General features: G+C 41.7%; 1 protein-coding gene across 1 annotated transcript in view; it reads right to left on the bottom strand.

Annotated features, from left to right (window-relative positions):
- Positions 1 to 25737, bottom strand: part of TG (thyroglobulin) — a 162164-nt gene that overhangs the window by 128578 nt on the left and 7849 nt on the right. The window contains exons 6-19 of the mRNA XM_026841524.1: positions 25524 to 25630; positions 24293 to 24436; positions 22379 to 22564; positions 18107 to 19171; positions 15823 to 16410; positions 14148 to 14390; positions 13673 to 13810; positions 13044 to 13121; positions 12494 to 12606; positions 11676 to 11787; positions 10006 to 10206; positions 4920 to 5129; positions 2517 to 2671; positions 1887 to 2043 (exon numbers count right to left, since the gene is read on the bottom strand). Coding sequence (XP_026697325.1) covers positions 1887 to 2043; positions 2517 to 2671; positions 4920 to 5129; positions 10006 to 10206; positions 11676 to 11787; positions 12494 to 12606; positions 13044 to 13121; positions 13673 to 13810; positions 14148 to 14390; positions 15823 to 16410; positions 18107 to 19171; positions 22379 to 22564; positions 24293 to 24436; positions 25524 to 25630 — 3497 coding nt within the window. The remainder of the gene's footprint in view (positions 1 to 1886; positions 2044 to 2516; positions 2672 to 4919; positions 5130 to 10005; positions 10207 to 11675; positions 11788 to 12493; positions 12607 to 13043; positions 13122 to 13672; positions 13811 to 14147; positions 14391 to 15822; positions 16411 to 18106; positions 19172 to 22378; positions 22565 to 24292; positions 24437 to 25523; positions 25631 to 25737) is intronic.

Here is a 25737-nt window from a genome sequence, read left to right as displayed (position 1 = left end):
GTTGTGCAGTGGGAAGAAATCTGATTTAAGGTTTGCTTCTGTTGAATAAAACACTAGTTTCAACAGGAAAGGGAATATATCACTACCTAGAGTTTATATTGGCCAAATGAGAAAGTGAGAGAAAAGGGAAAGAAACTAAAGTAAATTTGTTCTTTTTAAAAATTTTTTAAGGAAAATACAGAGCACAAAGATGCAGCTGAAAATGTTGATTGTATAGGTCAGGGATTGATTTTCTCCAGTCTCACTGATGAAGACTGTTTACTATATGTTCATCCACCAAAAGATCATTTTTATAATCCATAGTATTTTTGCTTATGGAACAGAAAAAAAAGAAGAATTGCTGCAAGTGTTCCTCAATATTTTAGAGCTGAGGTCTAAGCTACAAAGGCAAATGGCATAAGATCCTTCAGGAAGGGGTTTGCACAGCTTTGGAATTTAGTACATGAAAATATCTGCAAGAACAAAAAAAAAAAAAAAAAAAACCAAAACAACAGCATTCAGGAGTAATTTAGATTTGAGGATCTCCATTGGGAACTTATGCACGCTGTCCTTTTGTAGCAATTTTTTTCTCAGCTACTTCACAGGAGAAAACATAAAGCAAGACTTCTCATTTAACTGTAAAAAAAGTTAGGAGAACAAAGCTATTTTAATAATGTAGATGATTTCCAAATCAGTGAGCCAATTTGCTCACTTTGGGTAAATACACCAAGAAGCACCTCAAACAGAAGGACCCAAGCTGCTTTAGAAGGTAATGGAAGTTGATGGTGCCAAGCATATACAGAGAGCAAGTTCTGCTCTGCCTTGTCTGAAACCATAGAGCCATCCCCTGAAAAGCAATTTTAGTACTATGGGGAAATTACAATGTGGAGAGAGTCAAAAATGTAACACCCTCAAAGTGGAACACTTTCAAAAGTAAAGTTTGGTATAAAATACTTTGATCTATCTTCTGCAAACTTCTTGAATATTCATGTTTCCCTTATAATTCGGAGTGACTGAATGGATGTAAATGGATGTAAAGCCAGGAACCACATGACCACTGCAGCCGCTGACTGCGTCTCAAAGGCTTTGAATTCAGTTCTGATCAGGTAAAAACTGCTGTGGGGCACACGTCTCTAAGTCCCAAAGGGAGGGAAGGACACGTGCAGGCAGAACTATTCATATTTAGTGCTGGGAACTCAATTGCAAAGCAGTAAAACTGGAGAAAAGGTGGCACAGAGGGCATTTAAACTCAGGCTATGTTTTTTACATCTTTTATTTTAAAGGGAAACACTGAGTGCTTTGAAAGAAGTTCCTTACACTATTCCTAACTTGCTTGGAAACAACAGCAAGGATCTGCCAGGCAGTGGTCTCTGCATAATTGCTCTAGGGTGTCTGAGGTAAGGGTCATCATTCTTTAGTGGCAAAGGTAATGTAATAAATAGAAAAAGAAAGGGGGGAAAAAAAAAAAAAACCAGAAGAAACAGACTGGAAGAAATTAGTTATATTTTTGGCAATGTGTGAAGTGTGTTTGTCTGTGTCCAACCCAATCAGTTACAAAATGTCCTCCACTACTGAGGACCTGCCCAATGGAAATTAACATCTGGGCAGTTCAGCTCATGCCTGATAAAGTAATTTTCAATATCTCAGTTAAGGAAGCTGGGAGAGCCAGTCCTATCTGAAAGAAACATTCAGATATAGCTCCTTTCCACTGTGCAGTCACAGCCTGGAAAGAAAAATATATCAACACCAACAGCACAAAACACAACTCCTGCATTATAAAGACAGACTATTTCAGTGAATATTTATAATACCTTACTAGCGCCTCCTAAGAGGAGACACAGGGAACCAGAACAATTAAAAGCAAAGCAGGTTTAATTCACAAAAATATCAGAGGAAAAAAACCTTACCAATATCATGCAAGTCAGGGAGAGAAGCTGCTGGGATGTTTTCCAGCTGGGTCCTCCATGTGACGTTCACCCCCATACGGTCCACAGTCAGGCATTCAACATAGACAGTGGAATCATCACAGACAGAAATCGAGCCAGTATTTCCAAATGCATTTACCTCAAATTCAAAATTAAATGAAAGCATGATTAGTCAACCTGAGAACCTTCTAGTTCTTGCCTTTCCCTATTCATTTGCACTGTGCTATGCTCAAAAGCAACATTTTCAAAAGGGCCTGTAAAAAGAGTAGGAAAAGACAATTTCAGCAGGTCATTTACTCACTCTAAGAACAGGCAAAATGTTCTCTTCTATCAAAATATATTTTTAAGAAATATTGGACTGATGTGATATGACTTCTATGGCCACAATTAAGCTGATCTGACAGTGTGGGGTCAGTGAGACTAAACATCCTATTTTCCCAGTCATCCATATGAGAGTGCTGCCAGTCCTGATGGATTTCATGGCATGTTCTGCTCTTCCACCTCTCTCAAACAGGTAAATTTTTTTTTTTTTTTTTTTTAATTTAATACAAAAACTCTCAAGCAAACAAAATATAACCCCACCACAAACAGAGAATAAGGAATTGAAATTACCTGGAGGTGACATAAACCACGAGCCTTCAACTCATCTAGAATAAATATCTGAAATGCCTGAAGTAATCCAGAGTAGTCAGAACTACAGGTCTTCTCAGGAGGCAGTAGTAGTTGGAAGTGTGCTTGAGCTTGGACTGTCTGAAATAATTGGAGCTCTAAAAATTAAGTAAAAATGGCATTTAGTAGCCTCAGTAATGTAGAAACTGACTTTCAAAGCTACTTTGAGAAAAAACAACACTGATCTGGCATTTTGATCTTCCATCAATATCACCTCCCCATCCCTAGGTGAAAACAGTAGAGTTGTCAGTAGTAAATAATAAGCAGCAAGAGACATGCTTGGTGTATATATATATATAGGTGTTGTGGATTAGGGAAAAATCCAAGTGATATAGTTATATAAAGACATATTTTACACTGAAGCACTAACTCATAGAAGGCTAAGGAACAATCTGGATCATTAATGATGATTTTTTTTAAGCCTCAGTGGATAGGAATTTCCAGAGAACTAGATGGAATCTGACATTATGCTGATACTTAGAAGAGAAATAGGAGACAGAAATTATTGACCTGTCCACCTCTGCTTCTCATAGACACAATCACAAAAAGACTTCTGTTAAAAAAGGAATTAAATGGTTAAAGCAATTAATACTAATTCACATGGGCCTTCAGAAAACTAGCTTGTCAAATTAACTGGGAATCAAGTTTTAGGAGAGAATAAATCTGACTGCATAATAATGGTATCGATATGGACATCTATAAGGCCCTTCCAATTTTTTGACAGCAAACCAGTGACACAAATCACACAAATCAGTGAGAAATCTGTGAGCTCATCAGTCACAAATGAAAATCTATTTAGCCAGTTTTTAGCCAGAAAAAAAAAAAAAAAAAAGGTGCAAACTTCTTGTCTCCATTGGAGTTAACGCTGATCCCAGGCTTCACGGATAGTTTGTTGTCTCAGATTCAGCAGAGCAGTCATGCTGTCATGCCACCCCCAAATGGAGCTGGCTCTTATCCCACAGCCTGGAGAAGTGGCAGAGCTCTCCCTCATTTACCTCCTCTACAAACCCTTGCTGCACTGCAAACAAGTGTCTCTGCTGGAGCACAATTCCCCATTCCTCGTCCCAGAATGAGCCTGGAGAGCTTCCAAGGAGAATGGTGGGAGGGACCAGAAGACACAAAAGCTTGCTTCTTCCTACAAGGCACAAAGCCCTCTATCTGTTTAGTTTATCAGAGAGTACTTAAGGGTTGACTTAACCACAATCTCTAAGTGTACACAGAAAGACCAGGAAATAAGATTTTTAAGAGTGTGGGTAATTAACCTTTGGAACAAATTACTATGTGTTGTGGTGAATTCTCCATTATCATGAAGTTCTTTCAATCAGTTTCTGATGTGTTGGGAATTTTTTTTCTGTCCTTAAAACCATGCTCTGTTTCAAACACAAATTACTAGTGGAAGTCCTTAGCTTGCATTAAACAGCAGCTTGTATCAGATTGCCACACACGCCCTCCTGTCCTTCAACTTACAAACAAATTCAACTGCCATCAGGCAAACGTGAAAGTTACTTCATAACATGCTACAAAGACATAAAACATGATTAGAGACAGACTAAAGTCTCAGCCTGAAATTGAAAGTTAAAAAATGTCTAGATTTGGAATAGAAAACCTGGGGTACAACTGGAAATGTGTCAATACAGGGGTTTCCTAAATGGGTTTAACCCGTTCTGAAGTGTAGCTGCCAACCTGGGCAGCAAGATCTGCATTTCTCAAAGTCCAGCACTGCTAGAAATTGCCCTTTTGATCAGAAAGTATCTCTATTTGAAATAATTGAGAAGACCAACATTAATATCCAATTACATAAGCTCTGAATAGACAACCAATTCTTCCAAGATTTGGAGGGTCATTTTTTTCTTGAAAGAATAATGGTTTGAAAAATACCACAGGTCAGCCAACAAAGACAAAAATAATCCTAAAGAACAGACTGCTGCGAAAAGATGCAGAAGTAACAGTGACTTGATTATGCAAATAAACAGTCAAGTTCTGCCAAATTAAAACATCTGGCGCTCATCTGTTCTTCCAGGACTAAGAAGTTCCATCAGAAGCACTTCACGGTGCCAGCATCTTTTAACTAACAAAGAAAAATCTGCATATAGATTGAATAACTATTTATAGCTATATTATTACAGAGAAGCAGGACTGTTTCCAGCATAGGAGCCAGCCAAGAGACAGCAATGAAGATGGCAGAAGACAGGACTAATCTACTGCATCTTAATTTAGCATCTCCCATATAACCATTGTTTGCAATCATAGTCATTCACACGGTAGCTTCATGATGAAAGCGGGTTTTTTTGTACATCTATTTACATTGTTCTGTGCCCTCCCCAACCCATGGCAGTTTGGACATACTCTGGCAGGCCTGGTAGAGCGGGACAGCCGAGACCCATCGACGCTGTTGCACATCACACTGAAACGAGTCACTGGAAGAGGCCCTGTGGAAGCCCTGGCGACACACCAGCCAGCACTGCTGAATGCTTGAATTTTGCCCAGAAATATTTTCACAAAATACGGCTCCATTGAGAATAGATGTGGCACCAAATGGCAGAACACAGTGCGGACCTTTAGGAACATGAGAAGGGGGATATATTAGTGGCAAACCATGAAGCACTTCTAGTAAAAAGTCCACAAAACATTTGTATCAACAGAGAAAACCTAGACAGCATCCTGTGCGTTTCCCACTCATCTCAACTTGGATCTGGTCTGATATCAGCATGGTTCACTTTACTGAAGCTTATGAAAAGACACATATTGACTTTGATGGGTAAGGAACTGAGTCCAGAAACCTATGTGCATGGTTTCTAAGAACAGATAAGTTTAAACCAGTCATGAATAAATCTAAGCAGGAAATGAGAAGGAGGTTTCTAACCATCAGCAGAACAAACCTTTACAAAAGCTATCCAGTGGAAACAGGCTGGGCCAAAATAGAGAAAAGTAATCTCAATTCCCTTTAGAGCAAAATTTTAAAACTCTAAGATCAGGAGCTCATGACTATGGTTTCTTCAACAGCACCAGGATGTTTCTGGTGACCCAGCAGGTCCCTACCAGTAGTGTACAGCTTTGGAGTTGGGGCACAAAGTTTACTCTGTCAATTCACTCTGCATCAATACCAACATTTCTATCCTGCTAGTCCACTGTAACAGACTATATATTACAGGCCAGCTACAACGAGAATTAATTTCTACTAATCAGTACAAACTAACTGCTGCACTCAATATTAGCAAAATCCCAACCTAATTACTGAATATATCTAGTAATAATTAAACACTTCTGAGTTCTAGGGCTACAAAACATAGTAGAAAAAACCAACTTCCTCAGAAGTAAATAGAAAGGAAAAGATGTTCTTGTACAATTCACTTGCTTGGTGTGTGCATACAGATAATTTTCCAAATAGCAAGGCTCAGAGCAGTCCAAACTTCCCTACCACTGGAGGAAGGCAAACGTTGCTGGTGGTGCAAGAAGGAGCAGCCTCTCCCTCCCCTTCTGATGGAGATACGAAGATTAATTCCTTAATTTAGCAGTCACTTCAGTTAAAGCTTAAAACATTGCAGGATGAATCTGGGATCCAGTGTGCGCAGTACATCTTTGTTTTCCATCCCTGAGCATGTCAGTGCCAAAATAAAACTTTCATATCTGTCTCTCTGAATTGCCAAACACATTTATTTCACAAGTCTCCTTTATAGCATCTTTTCTGCAATAACTCTGTAAATGGGGCCACTACATTCCTTCTCTTTGCTCATTGACTCTGTATCCAGTCTCTTTTTCAGTAAAGGCAGAAACCTGGCATCCTTGCTTAACAAACTTTTAATAAACCCTCTGAGGTTTTAGAACCAAAAGATATCACTGTAAAAGTGATACTAATACTTATCCTGACCAATGTAAATTACATCCACCATTATGTGTAAATTACATTAATAACTCTTTATCCAAAGTATATAAAAATCATTCTGTGGTCTCTTTATTGCTCTAACACATTTCTATATCCAGCAAGTCAAATCCAGTCCCAGCTGTATGCTGCTACAGCCTCTTGCAATGAGAGTTGATGTGTGAACTAGGGAAATAACCAGCCCCCAAAATATAAGTAACGGATGGTTTCCTGGTGTGGCTCACAGGTTTCAGTTCACGATCAGTAATTTGCTCATTTATCCCTCTACAGATATCATTAACTATCATTATCAAGTCTGCACTATTTTGTCATTCTTCTACTTCTGCCCCAATTTCTCAGTCCTGTGGGAGTGAAACAGAATCCAGCTGAATATTGACACTTCTGTCATAGATGTTTCTAAAGATTTCCATAAGGAAAATATTGTCTCCAGGACCACCTTCTCCTCTATCTCTACTCAGAGCTGTGGAAAGTGGGCATGAGGATGGAGGATGCATGACGATTACTAGGATACTTGGCATCATCTCTCTGGTGCATGTCAACTAGAAAAAGTTGGATTTTACCTCTGATGGAAATGATTAAGCTAATGAAAACCTCATTGCATGCACTGAGCATTGGTGAAGTTACTACTTGCTGTTTACAGCTGTCTAATGTTGGAGAAGTTTATCAAACTTCCCACCACAACAGCTTCTTTCACTGGTAGACAAGACCTCCAAAATAGTGAGATAGTACTCATTTCCCTTTTTCCTGAACAATTATTAGTAGTTCACAGGACTAGAGGTATGAGGCTGGATAGACTGAGGGGAAAAATAACTTTTGTTTCTTTATTCTTGCACAATAACCAAGTTGTTTAGCATGAAAAATTTCCACTGCTATTTCAAAATCCAGGAAAATCATTAAAAATTTTTTCAATGGTATTTCTATGCAGAAAATAATAAATAGTTTTCAGTAAAGCCAGGTTTCCACTATACTTTCAAAGCAGTACTCTCAGTTCAGTCTTTTTAAAAATAAAGGTCATTAATCATTCAGTTACTGTTTCCTTTAGGAAAAGTACAGCATTACAGGATGACAAGAAACATCAGACATGCATACAAAATTTAAAATCATCTTAAAAGTATATCTCGGGGTATACCTTCAACCTCCTAATAACATATTCCATAAATTCCCTTAGATTTTAGGGGGACATCTAGAAAATGAGCTTTCATGGAGAGAAGGAGATATCAAGGACTTAACATTTACAACTAGTTCTGACTTTTCTCTGGCCTACTAGAAACATTGCCACTTTTCCCTGTTCACCTTCAGAGTCTATGGGTACATCAATCCATGTGTCTGAGTGCTGCATGTTGCTCTGAGTTCCTCCAGCTGGTCCAAACAAAATAAATATCACACAGCCCCATGTCCCACAGAGATATTAGCCCATAACGTGAAAGCAGGGTGGCAGCAGCACAGTACTTGTTAGACAGATCAACTTTGCTTCTCTGAAGAGCTAAAAACCTGTACTGAACTGCTATGCTCGCATGCCTACATGAACCTAGTTCTGGAGCTTATCTCTTCAGAGATCCATTGGGCATCTCCACACAACACCACAATGCATGGGGCAGATACAACCCTGAGGTCTCCTTGTGGCATCTCATAAAATCCCATTTTCATAGCTCTATATTGGTGCAAGAGAGATCAAAGAAAATTATGTTGGTTGTGATTCCCAAGTTGGCTAAAAAGCTGTTTAATATCTTCATAAGCCATATGGATGACGGGATCAAGTGTACCCTGATAAATTATGCTGAGGATACCAAACTGAGTGGGGAAGGAAACACTCCAGAAGGGAGAGTCACCCTGCAGGAAGACCTGGATAGACTGGAAGTGTGGATAACAAGAACCTTATGAAGGTCAGCGAGGACAAGTGTAAGGTCTTGCACCTGGGAAAACGTAATCCAGGAGTGCAGCATATGCTGGGATCTACCTGGCTGGGGAGCAGCTCTGTGGAAAGGGACCTGGGGGTCCTGGGCACACCAAGCTCAACATGAGTGAACAGGGTGCTGCTGTGGCAAAGAAAGCCACTGGGATGCTGGGTTACATCAACAAGGGCATCAGCAGCAGAGATAAAGAAGTCATTATCCCACTCTGCTCAGTGCTTGTCAGGCCACACCTGGAACACTGTGTTCAGTTTTGGTCCCTGCTATACAAAAAAGACATGGACGGGCTGGAGAGGGTCCAGAGGAGAGCCACAAAGATGATCAAGGGACAGGGAAGCCTGACATGTGAGGAAAGGCTGAGAGAATCAGGTTTGTTCAGCCTTGAGAAGAGAAGGATTAGGGGAGACCTTATCACCATGTTCCAGTAGTTAAAGGGTGGCTGCAAAGAAGATGGAGAGTCCCTGTTCAGGAGCCACACAGAAAAGATGAGGGGTAATGGGTACAAGTTACTCATGCGGATATTCCAATTGGACACAAGAGGAAAATTTTTCACAATGAGAACAATCAGCCACTGGAATAGCCTCCCCAGGGAAGTGATGGATTCCCCAACACTGGACGCTTTTAAGATTCATCTGGACAGGGTGCTGGGCCATCTTGTCTAGACCGTGCTTTTGCCAAGACAGGTTGGACCAGATGATCCTTGAGGTCCCTTCCAACCTGGTATTCTGTGATTCTATCATCACATTGATTAAAATGCCTCACAGCTCGTGGGGCTGAGACAACCAGGTATTTGATCGGTGAGCATGTGTTGCTCTTTATATAGCAGGATCACAGAAGGAAATCGAAGCAATTTCATATCATGTGGTCTCATTTTCCTAAATCTACCAAGAGTTCTCATTTAAAAAAAAACAAAAACAAAAAACAAAGAACTATGGAAACAGTAGTGTCCTGAAGGCAGGTTGAAGGTTTTCCTTTTACATCTCTAGTTTCAAGTAATTATTACACTTTGGAGCATAACCTTGTAGAAAGTTTAATTTGTTTTGCTTCACTTCAGTGATAGGAAAATGTATAAAGGCCATTGCATATTAAATTTATCCAAAAGTCTCCCATTTGGACATCTCACTGGAAACCATGAGTGAATTCTAGTGCTTCGCAGTTCTGATCATGCAGGAAATACTCTGTGAATATGTAGTGTTTTGGCACATCTTTTTCACAGCCCTGGTCACAAGCCAAAAGTAGGAATGGCAGAAGTATACATTTTTCAAATTTTATTTTAGTCAGTTAAATGGTTTTTAATCCCAGAGCCAGCTCAGACTGGAACAGGTTCAAGTTTGCAGCAAGCTGTTCAGATTGACTTTGTAGCTAAGTTTTATAGCTCAACTGCTTTGATTTAACCAATTTTATGAATAAGGGAAAAGTCAAAGATCCATTGACAAAGCACTTGAAAAAAAGTGGACATCATGCCCAGGTAGGTCTAAAATCCACTATGACACAAAGATAAACATACTACTTGAGGAAAAGTCTCTATAATGGTCTGTACAAAGAACATTAAAAGCAGCTAAATACTGGGAAAAGTTAGGATCTGGGTCAAGTTCCAGGCCTGGATTTGCTCAGAAGCAATGCGCCTCAAGCAGGAACTCACGTGCACATGAAGGTCTTCCTCTGCTTATGCGTGTCCCTGGCACCTCTTCTCCATTCTCAAAGACACACCAGCAGCTCTCTTGATCCTGGCTGCACTGAACAGGTGAGAAGGTCCCGTTGTCACCTTCACACTGTGGGATGTAGCCTTTGCCAGCTTCTCGTAAACCAGTTTTAGATTTCAGTATACTACAGAAACTAGGACCTTTAAAGAGAGAAATTCAATGTAAGATACAGAACAGAAAACAATAAACTGTCCTAAAGACTTCAACAGCAGTGCTTTCAGCCTGTTTTATTAGAAGGAAGAATAGTGGTCATGAAACAATAAATAATTTGAATCATTATCAAAACAGGAAATTTTCCTTCCATTAGGAAAACCACATTTTTTCTGAAGATTAAAGGGTAAGTTATGTGGGTTTGCATCAGTAAAATAGTTGAAAAAATACTGATCTTTATTTTGCATTTACATCTCTATTTTTGCTATAAATTTGATGGTGATCATTTATATTTAAAATTTTAAAAATAAATCAAATTCATCTTTTTAGTAAGAATTTTTGATCAAGATAATTTAAAATTTAATAATATGACCATTTACATTTCAAAATAGTCAAAATGTCCCAGTTTTATACCTTGAAAACAGGAAAAAAAAAATCATGAAACAGCAAAATTTATGGCTTCCCACAAACAAACAAAACAGGGACAGGAGCGTGCAGAACTACCCCCTGACAAGAAGATCCAAAAAGTTCAATCCAAACTGGAGGCAAAGTTGGTCCTTACTAGTTTTGTTCATGTGCAAGTGTCAGAGTAAGCTTGTAAACCTGTGTAATGAACCATTACACAACTAATTCCTCGGTGAATATGAATTTACTTATCCCTTATCAGGCCTGTTGCACATCCTCATGGACTTCTGTTACTAGCCCATCTATAAGAAAAATAAAGCAGACTTGCTGGGTCAGATGAAAGTACTATCTAACTATCCTCTCCTGAGTAATTATCTACTCTGTTACAGGTGTTCTGGGAGAAGATTTGCCTGAAACCAGCAGATTATTCTCCCAAACTTTCTACAGGAGATTGCAAGCAGAAAAACCACTAGCTGAAGAAACAAGCACAGCAGAGCTGTAGGCTCTTAGGCTGCCTGTACTGCTCAGAGGAGCAGAGACAGTCCACAGGCTCCAACAGGGTGTCTTAATTCCTACAAGCAGGGATTCTTCAACTTTTTGAATCTACAATCTCCTCTGAGGCTTCAACAGCTCTGTCTTTATTTGAAGGCAATAAGAGAGCATTATAGATCCAATTGCACTCCATGGAGTGATGGTGGGACATGTAAAACGGACTCACTAACTGCACATGGCCCAGTTCCCACAGCTCAGGATTCACTGCCTTAGTAAACTTATCCATGAGCCCAAAGAATTTTCTATGGTGGTAAGAAATTAAAGGTTAAAAAAAAAATGAATAGAAACCTGTTCATCAGTTTTTCTAGACTAGTTTATTTCTGATATTATGAAAGTAAAGGATAACTATTTTCATGTTGATGTGCTGGTAGGTACCGAATGGCTGAGAAATTAAACTGTAAGCCCGTGTTTCACAGGCATCGTTCTGAAAAAGGAAGCACATATGCCGCAAAGCATGAGGCACTGCCACTAGCATTACAGGCTGTGGGTAAATATTACTCACACTCAGGATTGCCATCCAAATCTTTGCTGCCACGCTGAAATACTTCTCCTGACACAGGATCTACACACCAAAGATCTGTGTTGGATCTCTGTAGCACAGCATATTCGCCTGTCTACAAACAATCGATTACATGTCATTGCAGAGCAATGTATATTAATACAGACATGCCAATATCCATACCCCAAAGGTTGGTTAAAATATTTTGTTATATCTATACAATTGTCCAGTAATACAACATGTTGTAATTAAACACAAAATATTAAAATACAGTCTACTTAATTTAGTACACAGACTAGACCCTGAGAGAAGCAGTATACAAACTGAAAGCCCATTGAGATGAAGTTCTGGTATAATCTTGGTTTGAAATGTTTGTTCCTTGCCTGTCTCAGGGCTCTGTCCTACTCACTGCCATGTTTTGAGAGCATCACAGACCCTATTTCAGGGTACGTGCATCCAACTCCCTCTCATCCTGACATTCTCTCACATCTCAGGAAGAAGGAGCCCTGCAAATGCCAGTCAATTAAGTTCTGTCTTTTAAGCACAGCCCTGCAAAAGGACTTGGCAGAGTCATTCTGTAGGACGGAAGCATAGGCAGGGGCAGAGCTTCCTATTCCTGATCTTCATCTCAAAACTATTTAAATTCTGCCTTATGCAGGGCAAAGCCTGATGTTAGTTTTGTCTTATCCTTTTCTTTCAGGTTAATAGGAATGCACAAGGGATGCTTAAGGACCATAGACTGAAACTGTAAGGGCCTTCAGCATGGCATAAGCAAAACCATGGTGGTTTTGTTTTTTCCTCTCTCAACCATGTTAAATCACCTCAAGGCAGTCGGGGATGAACAGATCAGCTGTAGAGGCATCCAGCTCTGAACTGCTCCGTCTCCAGCTGGAAATTAAGGCATTGGTTCGCGATCGCTGACATGGTGTCTGGCCTGTAAGAAGGAAAACGTACATACATGTTAAAATAAAATCAAGTTCTCAAACCTAAGCTAGAGAAAGGGATACATCCCCATCAGGCTCTGCTACAGCCTCGGGCAGGGAATTCCTGATCGGTGTTTGACAACCGCATGATCACAGCATGACTGAGGTTGGAAGGGACCTCTGGAGACATCTGGTTGGACACCTGTTCCAATCCCCCTGCTCAAGCAGGGCCACCAACAGTAGAGGGTCCATTCTCAAATCTTATAAGCCAAAATCACGCATAGGGAAATTAAATTAATTAGCAAAACAAGCATAAAATTACTTTTTCTATTCTTCTAGTGGTTAGAAACAAGCCTTGTTTCATGCATATCATCGTAGACTATCCAATAAATATTAACATTTGTAAGAACAGGTAAAGACAAGTATTTAGGAAGAAAAAACAACTGACATTTGGGAAGTTCTGCTGAGCGTGAGACCAAGGAATCCATAACAAAATGTCCTTTCTCATCCACACACCAGCAATGACCTGGCCAGGAAAGAAAAGTAGCTTTATTTTAGATGTTGTACTGCAGTATGCTTTGTTGTGTACTGGAAATATTTTAATCACCAACACTATATAAAGTGGTCAGTAATCTAAATCACAGTTATTTCTGCTGTGCACAGGTAAGTAGACCACATGTGAGAGCATTGGTGAGAATGGAAATATAGCAGCTCTGGTGAGACTCTTCCATTTCAGCCCTATCCTGCAGTGTATCATCGACTCCCAGCAATTTGGTATCAGCCGCAAACTTGCTGAGAGTGCACTCCATCTCACTGCCCTGGTTATTAATGAAGCAGTATCAGCCCCTGAACTGACCCCTGAGGAACTACCAGCAGTGAGCAACTGAACATCAGCTGATTTTTGAGCCCCAATGAGCTGCCACTTGAGTCCCCTTACTCCAGTCAATTTTCCACCCATCTTGTAAACCCCTTCACCTTCTCTCCAGTTTGGCTACAACAATACAGGGTTTCCCATCTTTTGATTAGAATTCTGCTTAGCTTTAATTTGTTCAGAGTATCCTGTTACCAACTGCTCACCTGTGCTCTCATAGCACTGAGTTGGCTCCCAGTTTCCCAGGCCGTCACACTGTGGGATGTAAGGGAGAAATCCCAGCTGCGCTGCTTCCCCAGCAGAACTTTTAGAAGTAAAGTGACTCCGCCAATAGAAATGCAGGACTGTAAATGATAAGAAAAAGAAAGCTATTAGTGGCCAATACAAGATATTTTAAATGCACATTTGCAAACACCTGAATGTTCCCTGTATCTTAGAAGGCAAATTAACAAACACTGCAAAAACATAAAGGCTGGTAAGTGTCCAGATTTTATATATGCATCTTGTCATACACATAAAACAACTGAAATCAGCTCTTGGCTGTGCTTAACTCTACACTGATTAATTATACCTGCTGAGTTCCATCCATTTTTCAGCAAAGCTGAATTTGACATTGAGAACACTTGCACAGATTCTGGGAATTAATCCATTTATTTAAGTTCTCATCTCTCTGTCACCTACCTGACTGTGCAGCCAGCTGGAGAGCATAGTCACTGCTCGATAACAGTTTTTCAGAGACCACCACCTCCGACCCGTAGGACTGAGCAGAACGTAGGAGGTCGCTGTCTGTGAGCTGTATGCCATTCGCCACCAAGAAACTTTCTCCAAAAGCAAAGTGGGAACGATTTGATGCTAAGATGAGTTGCTCTGCCTCCTCCATAAATTTCATGACTTCCTGCTTAACACTTTCACATATACCAGGACCTGTAGAACCAGAGGGTATATTAATGCCTTTCATCTAAATCCAGTAAAGATTTGCTTGTGAAAACTAGCTGGTCTTTTAATGACCATGTTCTGGTTCCTTCTGCACTCGCTTGATTTTGAATTGTGTAATGAAGGAAGTAAACAAATGAGACCTGTCAATGCTTAGCTATGTAACAAGAGTCTACCAGGAATCACCCAAACATCCTCCAAGTCTTCGGCCAAAGTCTTCCTTCTTTAAGTTACTTCCTCTTCATTGGTTACAAACAGAGTTAATATGTCTCTAAAGAACTGTCCCTCAGTTGCTGTCATTAAAAAAAGTGGATAATCAGAAGAGAGAGTAAGAAATGAAAATAAAGGTATATCTCTTGGGTCCAGAGCAGCAGCTCACACTTGGCCTGTTCTCTCCATACATCTACTGACTCAGAAACAGCAGTACAACACCCTGAACCAGCTTAGTGAAAGCCCTGCTAAAATAACTCTCTCCTAAATTGCTTTGTCCCCTTTATTCCCCATTTTTCCACAGAACTGGCTTCTCTGGCATTCCTTGTTCATTTGGAAGTTTGCCATTTATTGTCTTGTCTCTTTCTCCCAGCTGGAAAATAACTATGTGATAAGAATAGTTTTAGTAACTACGTTTATAATACAGGTCATCTGCTGAAGTGACCCCGAAGATGGCCCAACAGCTTTGGTGGAGGTGTCTAGATAGAGGGCTTAGCAAACTTCAGTGCTGGCCTCACTCTTCTCCTAGTGACTTCTAGGGGATAGAGAATCATAGGATGATTTGGGTTGGAAGAGACCTTCTATGTCATTTAGTTCCCCCCCGGCCCCTGCCACAGGCAGGGACACCTTCCCCCAGCCCAGGTTGCCCAAAGCCCCGTCCAACCTGGCCTTGAACCCTTCCAGGGAGGGGGCAGCCACAGCTTCTCTGGGCAACCTGTGCCAGGGCCTCACCACCCTCACAGTAAGTAAATCTCCTATCTTTTACTCTATTACTCTTCACTGTGTAGTAAAGAAACAGTAAATAAAATTCCACTTGCCTCATTTTAAGGCATTCTTGAAAATTATTTACATCACAGCATAATCCTGAATTTTCCACACAACTCTTCACACGCTATTTCTAACTTCAAAGTGTCCTTTGCTGTCTGGCTAAGTATCTTCTGCAAAAGCTTTATATGTCCAAATTTCAAATTATAAAATCTACACAAACTTGATATGGAACTTTATTCCTCCTTATTCCCAAAACTGAGACACCACTTATTTACCAAAGTCTAGTTATCCCACCTCGGGTGGACAGTGACAATGGCAGTATTGATGATCTTTCTGACAAGTCATTGTCTGCTACTTCACAGCACTTGAAAGGACTTTGCTCTTGTGGCATAAAAGCAAAGGCCAGAAATACTGCTACTTATGTGCCAGAAATTCTGTTACTTACATGCTGGGACTTGGTTCACTTCTGCCTTTGTTCCTTGCAGTTCTTCTCCTTTGCTATCAACACACCAACAATCACGTAGTTCAAAGTGGCTTAATGGAGTGCTGAAATCAGTATAGGGTCCTGGGTAATAGGTCAGCTGCTCATTCAGAAGCTGCCAGAAGATATATGGATCTAGTAAAATGTTCTCAGACGTGTTGGTCACATTTCCTTCCAGCACTTCAGGTGGGAGATCAGTGAAGGAGGAATATGTGGTGAATGCTGGGAAGATATTTTGGTGCCCAGCCTCATACAAAGCTTTAATAAAAGCTGAAAAGCCGTTGGAAGATGCCTCTTTATACCCAGTTATGATGTTCAATAGATTAGCGACAGGCAGGGTTTTGCCTTCATGGTTCTCTGCAACCCACCTTTCGTACCACTCAAAGGCTTGCTCAGGAGGGCCACTGCACTGCACCTGCCTCCAGGCTCCGTCAGCATCACACTGCGGGAGGTAAAGGCTGGAGAGCTGAGACAGAGCACTTGGATCTGACAACAGGAGTTTCACAGTCTTTAGAAACTCCTGACCAGCTGTTACTTGGCAAGTGCTTGGGCCTGGGGAAAAGAAAAACATACATTGCATGGCTTATGAATGCATTGAAGATATACAAGACCCCCTACTCTCCTAGTACTATAAACACCATTACTAAAACCTGGTCATTTATCCCAATACTAACAAAAACATTTCTGGCCTGTTATTAAGAGGGCTAAGGCTATTAAGCTCCCATGCTGAACCAGGGTAGGATTTCCAACGGAAAGAAGCATAAAGATACGACTTCTAAAAATATGTGAGCACATTAGGGGTCTGTAGTTCTTAGCGGGGAGGATAGGTGCTTGATGCCACTAAATGTCTTCCTGAATCTGTTCACACCAACTATGTATTTTCAGATACACTTGATAATCTGGCAGTTACTTCTTATTCAGCCAACCCCTGCAAAAGCAATCATCTGAATAGTAGGATGACACTGATTTTATTCCCCCTTGGATCTAACAGAATTTTCAGATTCTGTTGTCCCCTCCTCCTATTCTCTACTGAATATTGCAGCTGAATATAAAAATATCAAAATGCTGGAGTGAGTTTGTTTTCGAAGCCTTTTCTGCTACCTCCAGAGCCAAATTTCATTTTGCCACCATTTTGTTCTACAAACCCAGCAATATATAGGAGTTCATCTCCTTTTGAGCACCAGAGAATTAGGAACCTATCTATTTGTGACTGCACTACAGATGGATTGTTAGATATAAAACCCCTACCAATTCAGTTCATTGAGATAAATTCCCCACTACATCTGTAAATTGTTCTTCAAAGGAACTCCTTCGCTATGTACCACTATCACCTGATGGATACTCTGCTATTCCTTTCAAAACAAGGAGCAGGCTCTTCTCTTGCTCTGTGTTCCCTGTGGATGTGCCATTTTCACTTCACAGAAACTTGAAAGACAAATATCCCCAAATTATGTCCTTCCTCCTTTCTTGGTATTACATTAATAGAAGGGCAAGAAGAGGCAGTTCATAGTCTATAAGCAAGCTGCAATGTCAAATTGATGTCTAACAAGTCATGTGCAACTCACTTTTCTGGTCTGTGTGATCTTTAAGAAAAATCTGTTAGGCTTTGAAACCCTCTCCTATGTTTGGACTCCTGCGACATCCTCCCAAGTTAAGGATGTATTCTTGAGGTAAAAGAATAAAAATGATTCATGTTTAAGGCACTGAAGCTCTTCAGTTCTCAGGACAAAGATGAGCCAGTGTCTGTGCCCAGGTTACTTGTTCCTGGAAGTGAAACGGCTTTTTCACTCGGCAAGGGCCACATTCAGTTACACAGATGCACCAGGTCTCATGGGCATCATGGATGTTACACACACTAGCTACACACTCAGGAAGAGACATATGCCAGTGACATGCTCATTAACAAGGCAAGACCTGAGGCTCCTCTGTTTTGAGCAGTCCTACCCTACACTCTGAAAGAAGAGTGGACCATCTTAAGACTTGAGATATCAATGTTTACATACACCGTGTTATATTTACATACACCGTGTTATATTTACATACACCGTGTTATATTTACATACACCGTGTTATATTTACATACACTATTCCCCTGCAACTGTAGGGCTGACTTGCTTTCCTCTTAGGGGACAATATTGTTCATATACATCAGCTATAAATTTCCAGATATAACTAGATATGAAGAAAGCATCATGAAATTCCAACAAAATAAGGAAGCATCTTTAAATTTCCAGTCCCTAGGACTTACATTGCATCAGCTTTCCAGCTTTTCCCCTTATTCCTGGAATAGTCTTGCCATTCAAATCAACACAGAAGCAATTCGTCCCATAACACTGGAGTGGCAGAAAGTCTCCATCCTTGGTACAAGAGGGAATAAAAAGATCTGATCCCGCAGGTAGGCTTTGCTTCAAGTTTTTCAGGTTTCTTCTTTGCTTCTCACAATCAGTGGGACACCTTGGACGTTCACCTTGAACTCTTGACCCAGGAACTTCCTTACCTGAAGTGTCTAAGCACCAGCACTCTCCTGCATAGCACTGAACTTCCTTATACCTCCCCTCTTTGGTGCATGTTGGAACAAACAGGTCCGTTGGCTCCTCACCACAGTCTTCAGATCCCAGTGCTAGTTTCACCACTTCACCTAAATCTTCAGCAATGCTTCTGGGGACAGAAACCACTTGTTGAAGAAAAGTGAAGAACTCTGGTAGTTCCAGAAGAGAGGAAAGGAATTTCATCTTATTCTGATTGTCCTGTAGAGTTACTGTGCGGCCAAAGCTGCCTACAAGAGGTTTACTCAGAATAGAGCTCCCCTTTGAGACCTCCAGTGAAAATGCCTCAGCTGATTCCAGAAGATGTTGGTTATTGTCCCTCTCTGCCACATCCTCCTGTGAGAAAAATTGGCCAATGCTGTATTTCCCACTAGTGCCAAGTGTCCCTGTGAAGTTAAACTGGATCAAATTTTTCAAGAACCTTCCTCCAAAGAGGTTTTCTTGGAAACGTTTTGGATTGGCAGTAAATTGCAGTGCCACTTGAGCCAGTTCCCTTGATGGGAACATCCCTGTGATGGCTTCGCTAAGGGTGGTTTCTAGCCCAGGAATCTGGCTGACATACGGGCTTTGTGCAACTGGGGATGACAATCCAGAATCAAGAAACAGCTCCTTGAAGGAGGGAGGGCAGGGTCTTGAGAAGCCAGCTCTTTTTTCCAACTGTATATCTGACATGGAAAACAAATTGGGCTGACTGAAGTACCCAGCAGGGCCATAAAAGATCCTCGACAAGGCTCGTCGCCTCTCAGAGATGCACACTTGTTCTTCACCTAGACAAAGATTTAAAAAAAAAAAAAAAAAAAAAGCAAATTTTGGAACCTCCAAAACCTGTAACTCCATGGCTGTCTTTCAGGCGGTCTCATCAGAAACCACATAAAAGCATAGTTTAATCTGGCTCTAGTTCCTCAGCTACACATCATGAACATTGATAAGGAAATTTGAATTGTTGTTGAATATGGTCTAGAAATAAAATTCTCCAGTCAAGACATAAAGTGAAAGGAAACATTCCTTCACCATGTCTGAGTTGCCTGCTCTGTGGTCATCTTCTGGTTCTATTGCTTCCCAGTGTAAATCCTCACTCCTGTTCCTATGGCCGAAAGAACAAATAAAGACTTTTCCAAGCACTTTAACTCTCTGGTAGGATTCCTGCTTCTAACGAAAACCTCCATTGCTCCAGGCGCAATACGTAAACCTATGAAATAGGCTGCAGAAAAACAGAACATCATTTTAACCAATGACCACTAATGAGGAATTTATGGAAGTTTCCCACCTCAATCTTCAGTTTCATAATTAAGTGTTCATTACAAGAAGTTTGAAAACAAATTGTTAAAATTAGCAGTAATAGAGTGCTAAGGGTGAGATGGCATTCACAAATGAGCTCTAAAGGAAAAAACTACAAAATTTCAACAAAAATAGTCAAATGTCAGGGTACTGAGGGTACCAGCATTGGCCCTGGCCACCCATATCCTGGGTCAAGCCATGTCATAGGTATATCTGCATTCAGCCTCATGTGTGCCTTCATGTGCAGACAGCAATGGCTCCAAGTTAGGATGCAACCCATCACTGAAGAAGGAACTCTGAAAACATCAGCTTAACGCTCAAAATACATCCAAAAAAATGAAAAACTTGGTAGATATAAAGGTACTGAGACCCAAACAGACAGGATGGTTATGGCACTGACTGAATCTGTGGAATGCATGCAGCAGCTTGAATCATGCACCAGGTTACCTTTCCCGTAAAAGTAGCAGAATCGTAGAGAAGGGATGCAAAAATATTTTCAGGACAGAACAGCTTTTCCAGTAGGACAGACTATTCATCTTGGACAAAAAAAAAAATTATAATAAATGTTTTTAAAAAACAGGATTCTCTACATCATTCACAATAGACAATTGTTATTCAGTATTTCTCACAGTACAGGAATTAGAATGGTCCAGAAGTAGAGCACATAATTATGATCATGAAATTTATTGCCAGAGGATGCTACGAAGGATAAAAAGTTAAAAGGCAGTTAGGCAAATCCCTGGAAGATGACTCTCCATAAGGGAGTGCTAAACACAATGATCTGAGTTCAGAGTCTAGTTTGGGGCCTTTCCCACATGCAGGAAGATATGTGGAACCTATATGCACTTCCCATGTTGCTCAGACTTTCTCCCTAAGCGGCACTGCTGTCCCTGTAGGGAACAGCGTGGTGGATGAACAGCTTTGGTCTGTTCCAGCAGCCCCATCCCCATTTATTCCATATTCAGGCAATATGATAAAGCAGACATAAATCCTGCTAACAGTAAGGATAAAAGGTGGAAATCTTAAAAGCTGCTAAAATGGATTGGCAAGTAATCTGAGGCTCTGTGATCAGCATCTTTCTCCTTCCTCCTTTTGCACCCCTGCCCTGCTCTGCAGTTCCTGGCAGGGGTGCAGAGTCCCTCACAGTGGTTCTTTTGTAAAGGCATTTTCTGTAGGATAGGCCCCTTCTGTTTTCAGTGCTGGTTCTTGGTAAAAGGGATGAAGAACATTCCTCTGGGGACCAATAAGTTAGTGTAAAACACAATCCTGCAAGTATGCTAATATGAAACAAATGTAGGACATGGTCTTTAAACACTCTCCCCTCCTACCCGCTGCTGAAACGAGTCAAAGCAGAGTGAGGAGGAATGAAAGGAAAAGCACTGCTGGGGTGAGTTTACTGTAAAAGGTCTGAAAAGAAGCATGTCCCTATCAGGACTGCCTGGTGCCCCAGGTCCTGCGAGTACCCAGAGCGCTACCCACACCTATGTGCTACCCGCACCTATGTCTCTGCCTTCTCCAGTGTTCATCCTGCTGAGTGTGAGAGTCAAAGATATTGAAGAGAAATAAAACAGAGCAGCACTGGAGACACGCACATGGCATGTAGCTGTCTGAACACAGACTGCAGCTATATCCTCATGAAATACCTTCTCGGGAGTTAAGACTGCAAAACCTCCGCAGAAATTTTTCCCTGCTTAAATTTCCTGAGTCTGCCAATAAAAGCTGCAAGCAACCTCAAGTCGTTGCCTCCCCATCCCTCCCCCAAAAAATCATCAGGAGGGCTCAGCAAAGCACATTCAAAGAGAAAACAGCCAGTCCCAACATATGGCGAGGCCTCTCCTAGGTTCCCTTGCAATCCCCTTGGTGATCAGCCTCGGAGGCATGCTAACATTTTCATTTCACACTAAGCCTGTCTGTGCCCAGAGCACTCCGAGCAACTTGGAGCCGTGACACCCAGGGGAGATTCCTCCCTTCTCTATCTGCATGGTAAGACTGTGTCTCAGAGACAGAGTAATTACCTTCCCCGAAGGTGGCCCCCGCGTTAAGACCCTGTGCCCCAGCCCTCCAGCACAATCCTGAATATTTAGGTAGTGTGCTTGGGAGTGAAGGTTTTTAACTCTCCACCTCCCCTCTGGGCCTTGGACATTTCTGCTGTCATTTCCATTTGGGACACTGATTTGATGGTGTATTCTTCATGAAATCTCTCAAAGCCCCAACCTATACACCTTTTCTGAATTGTTTGGGTTTTTTTTTACTGGATTTTGAAATTTTGGCCAAACAGGCAGTGACTGAGACATGAAAAAAATCCTCAGGGTGAGAGATGCATTAGGAATTCCATAGAATTTCACTAAAGGAAGGAGGCAAAACCCAAAACCACCATCACTGGCTCCCTTATATTATCCCAGATATTCTGACTTAACAACCCAGCTCCTTGGAGTCAAGAGACAGATATCACAGCTACAAAGAAAAGTTTTGCTGCATGCAAAACTAAAAGGCTAAGAAAGGTCATAAAGGAAAATAAAAGAAATATTATATTTAAGAGTTTATTAGAATGTGGCTCTTAACCTCAGGGAGGTTTTTGGATCTCTGTTTTTGAATATCAGAATCTGTCAGAGCCATGAAGGGAACTGATCCTTCGGGTTTCTTTCTAAGGACGTCAAGAGATGTCTCATTTTTCTTTTTCCAAACCTCATACATACCACAAGCCGGGGGCTGTCCTTGTCTCTTTGTGCCCTGGACCTCTTGCCCTTTGGTGTCCACACACCAGCACTGTCCTCCCTGCTGACATTGCACCGGCGTGTAGCCCCCCTCAGCATCACAAGATGGCACGTAGGTGTGCTGGTAACGCAGGGCTGAGTACCGCTCCACCTCACACTTGGAGGGGCCTGGAAGAAAAACAGTATGTACTAAGGAGGGAAAGCTCAAGATTTCAGAGCCATCTCTGCTTGTTCCCATTCTTTGCCTAGTTGGGAGGAAAAAGGAAAAAAAAAAAAAAAAGTTAATTTCCTGACTGCTTTCAGTGACACTTCAAGTACCAGCCCAAAATGCAAATTCTCTGTCCTCTTTTCCCGTGGAAAACTGGCCCTATGGTTTACTACTGTAGGTATTCATTGCTGAATACTACAAAGAAAATAAAACTTCAACACATTTTTCAGCCATAGTCACAAGAGGAGCAGCATCTCTCTTAGGGAGCTGTGCTGGAAGCTAGGTGAGCTCTGGCCCTTAATGCAAACACAAAGATGGCCAACAGAGATAGACATACAGCTTGGGAGACTGAGATGAAGGCAAATGTCAGTATTTCTGGAGACAAAGAGGCATTGTTCCTGCAAAAGGATCTGCACCTGGCTGTGGAGATTTGGTCTGAGACCACCCAATTTCTTTATTTCCCTCCACAGGGATCCAAAGACCTTATTCCTGTCAAACTGGCCTTAGAAGCCAAAGCACTATAAAGCAAATTTTCTGAATTAAGATCTCTCCAGTGCAAGACTCCACCCTTCCAACAGAAATGTTTTTTTGTTTATATAAACCTGCAATCCTGCAGCCTAAACATTTCTCACCGCCAAGAGCTTTCCAGCCACACTCAGCTACCAGGTTGAGGCAGCAAGAGCATCACATCAGAGCAACCTGTTCACCAAGGAAGGCTGACAACTTTCCCAATGCCTGTGGCTTCAGGAGGGCTGTGAGATCTGGGTGTTACCAGAGCAGTCCCCGCGGCAGCTGACAAACGTGGTCACATCTCCATCTTGTGGCTGTTACAGCTTCATCTTTGCTGACAGCAGCTGCATCCCAAGCTACAGTCCGAGTTTACTCAACAACACTGTGCAGCAGGAGGAAGACGCTTTCTAGACTGCCCAGAATGACCAGCTTGGCCAGAAATAGAAAAACCTTGTGACTATGTGGCCAGAAGACTTACATCAGTATCTGCTCAGTATCTCTGGTGATGCAACTCCTTAGCAAGGGTCAGACAGCAATGTCAGAGGAATTTGGATGGGAGGATGAAGTATCACACCGAGGGGTTCAAACTCTCCCCAGCCAAGGGAATTCTCTTGGGCTCCAGTGTAGGAGCGAGGAGAAGGTACCTGACCTCCTGTCCCGCAGAGTTCACTACCCGTAACCAGAGAAACTCTCTCACCCTTTCCCTGCCCCGACTGGGGAGAGAATGTGCCAAAGAGCAGATCCAGAAGTTCAGCCTTGCTGGCTAAGGCACTACAATTTCTATGTGGTCTCCTGGGGATCAAGTGTGTTGTGGTCAATGTAAGATCCTTCCTATTTCTGAGTGTAACAACATAAATTAGGGGCCATTTTCTCAGGCTTTTAATCAGTTCCATCTTCATAATCTTAGGGCAAGAGATAGGGAGAGTTCATGGGATTTCAACTAATGCAGACTTCAGGCGCACAAGATCAGATGACTGGTACAATCCGCTTGTAAGAATGTACAACCCAGAGGTTAAAATCCAGCTGCAATTCAGGAACCTTGATTCTTCCACTGAAACTGTGGTACTATACACTTTTAGTGCAAGAGACTCCTAGAACAACTCTCCCCCCAACAGCTGTCACATATAAGCTTCAGAATTGTCACCTTATTTACAGGGCATCACCTGGTTGCTACTTACACCTGAACTTGCCAGAGGTAGCCAGCTGAACGCCCAGAAACCGCCTCTGCAGGATCCGATATATGCTAGTCTCTGTGAACGTGCGGGCAAGCTCCAGCACAGAGAAAACTGTGTCGTAAACTTCATCGAGCAGCAATTCCAAACCTGGGAAAGAGAGACTTTTAGCGCAGAGCCTGTTTTAAAGCAGAAGTCACATGCTTTACCAGAGTAGCAGAAATGGAAGCCTATCAGGAAGGAGAAAACCGGCTCCCTAAACAGGCCAAATGTGAATGCGCTGCACCATATATCCTGTTGCTGAGTGCCCAGTCACTAGCTTTATGCCTTGACTGCATATGCCAGAAAAAGCAGAAAGAACATCCCCAAACCTGCACTGTGCTGTGGTTTTGTTAGGTTCAGTCTTCAGTAGAGTATTTGGTGAAATTCTGGAAACTGATTTAACCAAAAACCAATTCCCAATCATTTTGATTGCATACCAAAAAAAAAAAAAAAAAAGGACATGCAGTAGCTTCGCTGCGTCCACAAATTTTTTGAGAACTTCTCACCCTTGTGGGAATTAAATGTTGGAGTTCTCATCTACCATCTAAATTTTAAGCTATTATGGTTGGCATTTTTCCCAGTTTTTTAAAACCACAGTATCTAGGGAAGAGGAGCTGGAAGTTCTCAACCTCCTCATGCCTCCTTCTTGGAAAATCATTCTTCCCTTGAAAGTGTCCCACCAACTATTAACATGCCTAAAAGGTATCCCGAGGCTATGAGAGAATAGGAAGGACCATGTGATGTCCCTGCCCATGGCAGAGGGTTGGACTAGATGATCTTTAAAGGTCCCTTTCAACCCAAACCATTTCATGATTTTACTTGAGCAAGAAGAACATATTTCTGCCTCCAGACCCCTGCATTTTCTAATCAGACTTATTGGGTATGACACAGCTTTCTAGTGTGTGCAGAGGTTGGACATTCAGAAATCCTATTCCACCATCCCAAAAGGGACAGGATTAGCTCCCAAGCAGCAGCTCCACTTGCTACTGACTGAAGCGCTGCTCCTAAGGGTGGGAATTCATTACTGAGTTCCAGCCCTTCCCATGGGCACTCAACTTTTACACAGGGTAAGACCACTGCGACGAGTGAAATGGAAGTCCTAAATGAATCTGAAGACTGATACTTGCTATTTGTCCTTTCCCTTGGGAATTCAAATCCACTCAAGTTAAAGGTTCAGACGCTGGAGGGTACTTACCAGTGTCTGCCAACTCTCTCCCCAGGCTGTCCGCGCAGTAGCAGTACCCAGAGACCTCCGGGAATGTCTCCCGCAAGGAGCTGAACGTCTGGAAAGCCCCAGGGAGCCTGGAAGGAAAAGCAGCCTCCTGTGAAGAGCCCGGGGAGGTTCACCGGCAATGACAAAGCACCATCTGTGTTTCCCTCACGAACTCGTATGGCAGGGGTGTCTGGAC

This window comes from Athene cunicularia (assembly GCF_003259725.1).
Source record: "Athene cunicularia isolate RWA chromosome 2 unlocalized genomic scaffold, athCun1 chr2_part1, whole genome shotgun sequence".
NCBI lineage: Eukaryota > Metazoa > Chordata > Aves > Strigiformes > Strigidae > Athene > Athene cunicularia.
This window is presented reverse-complemented; position numbering and strand designations above follow the sequence as displayed.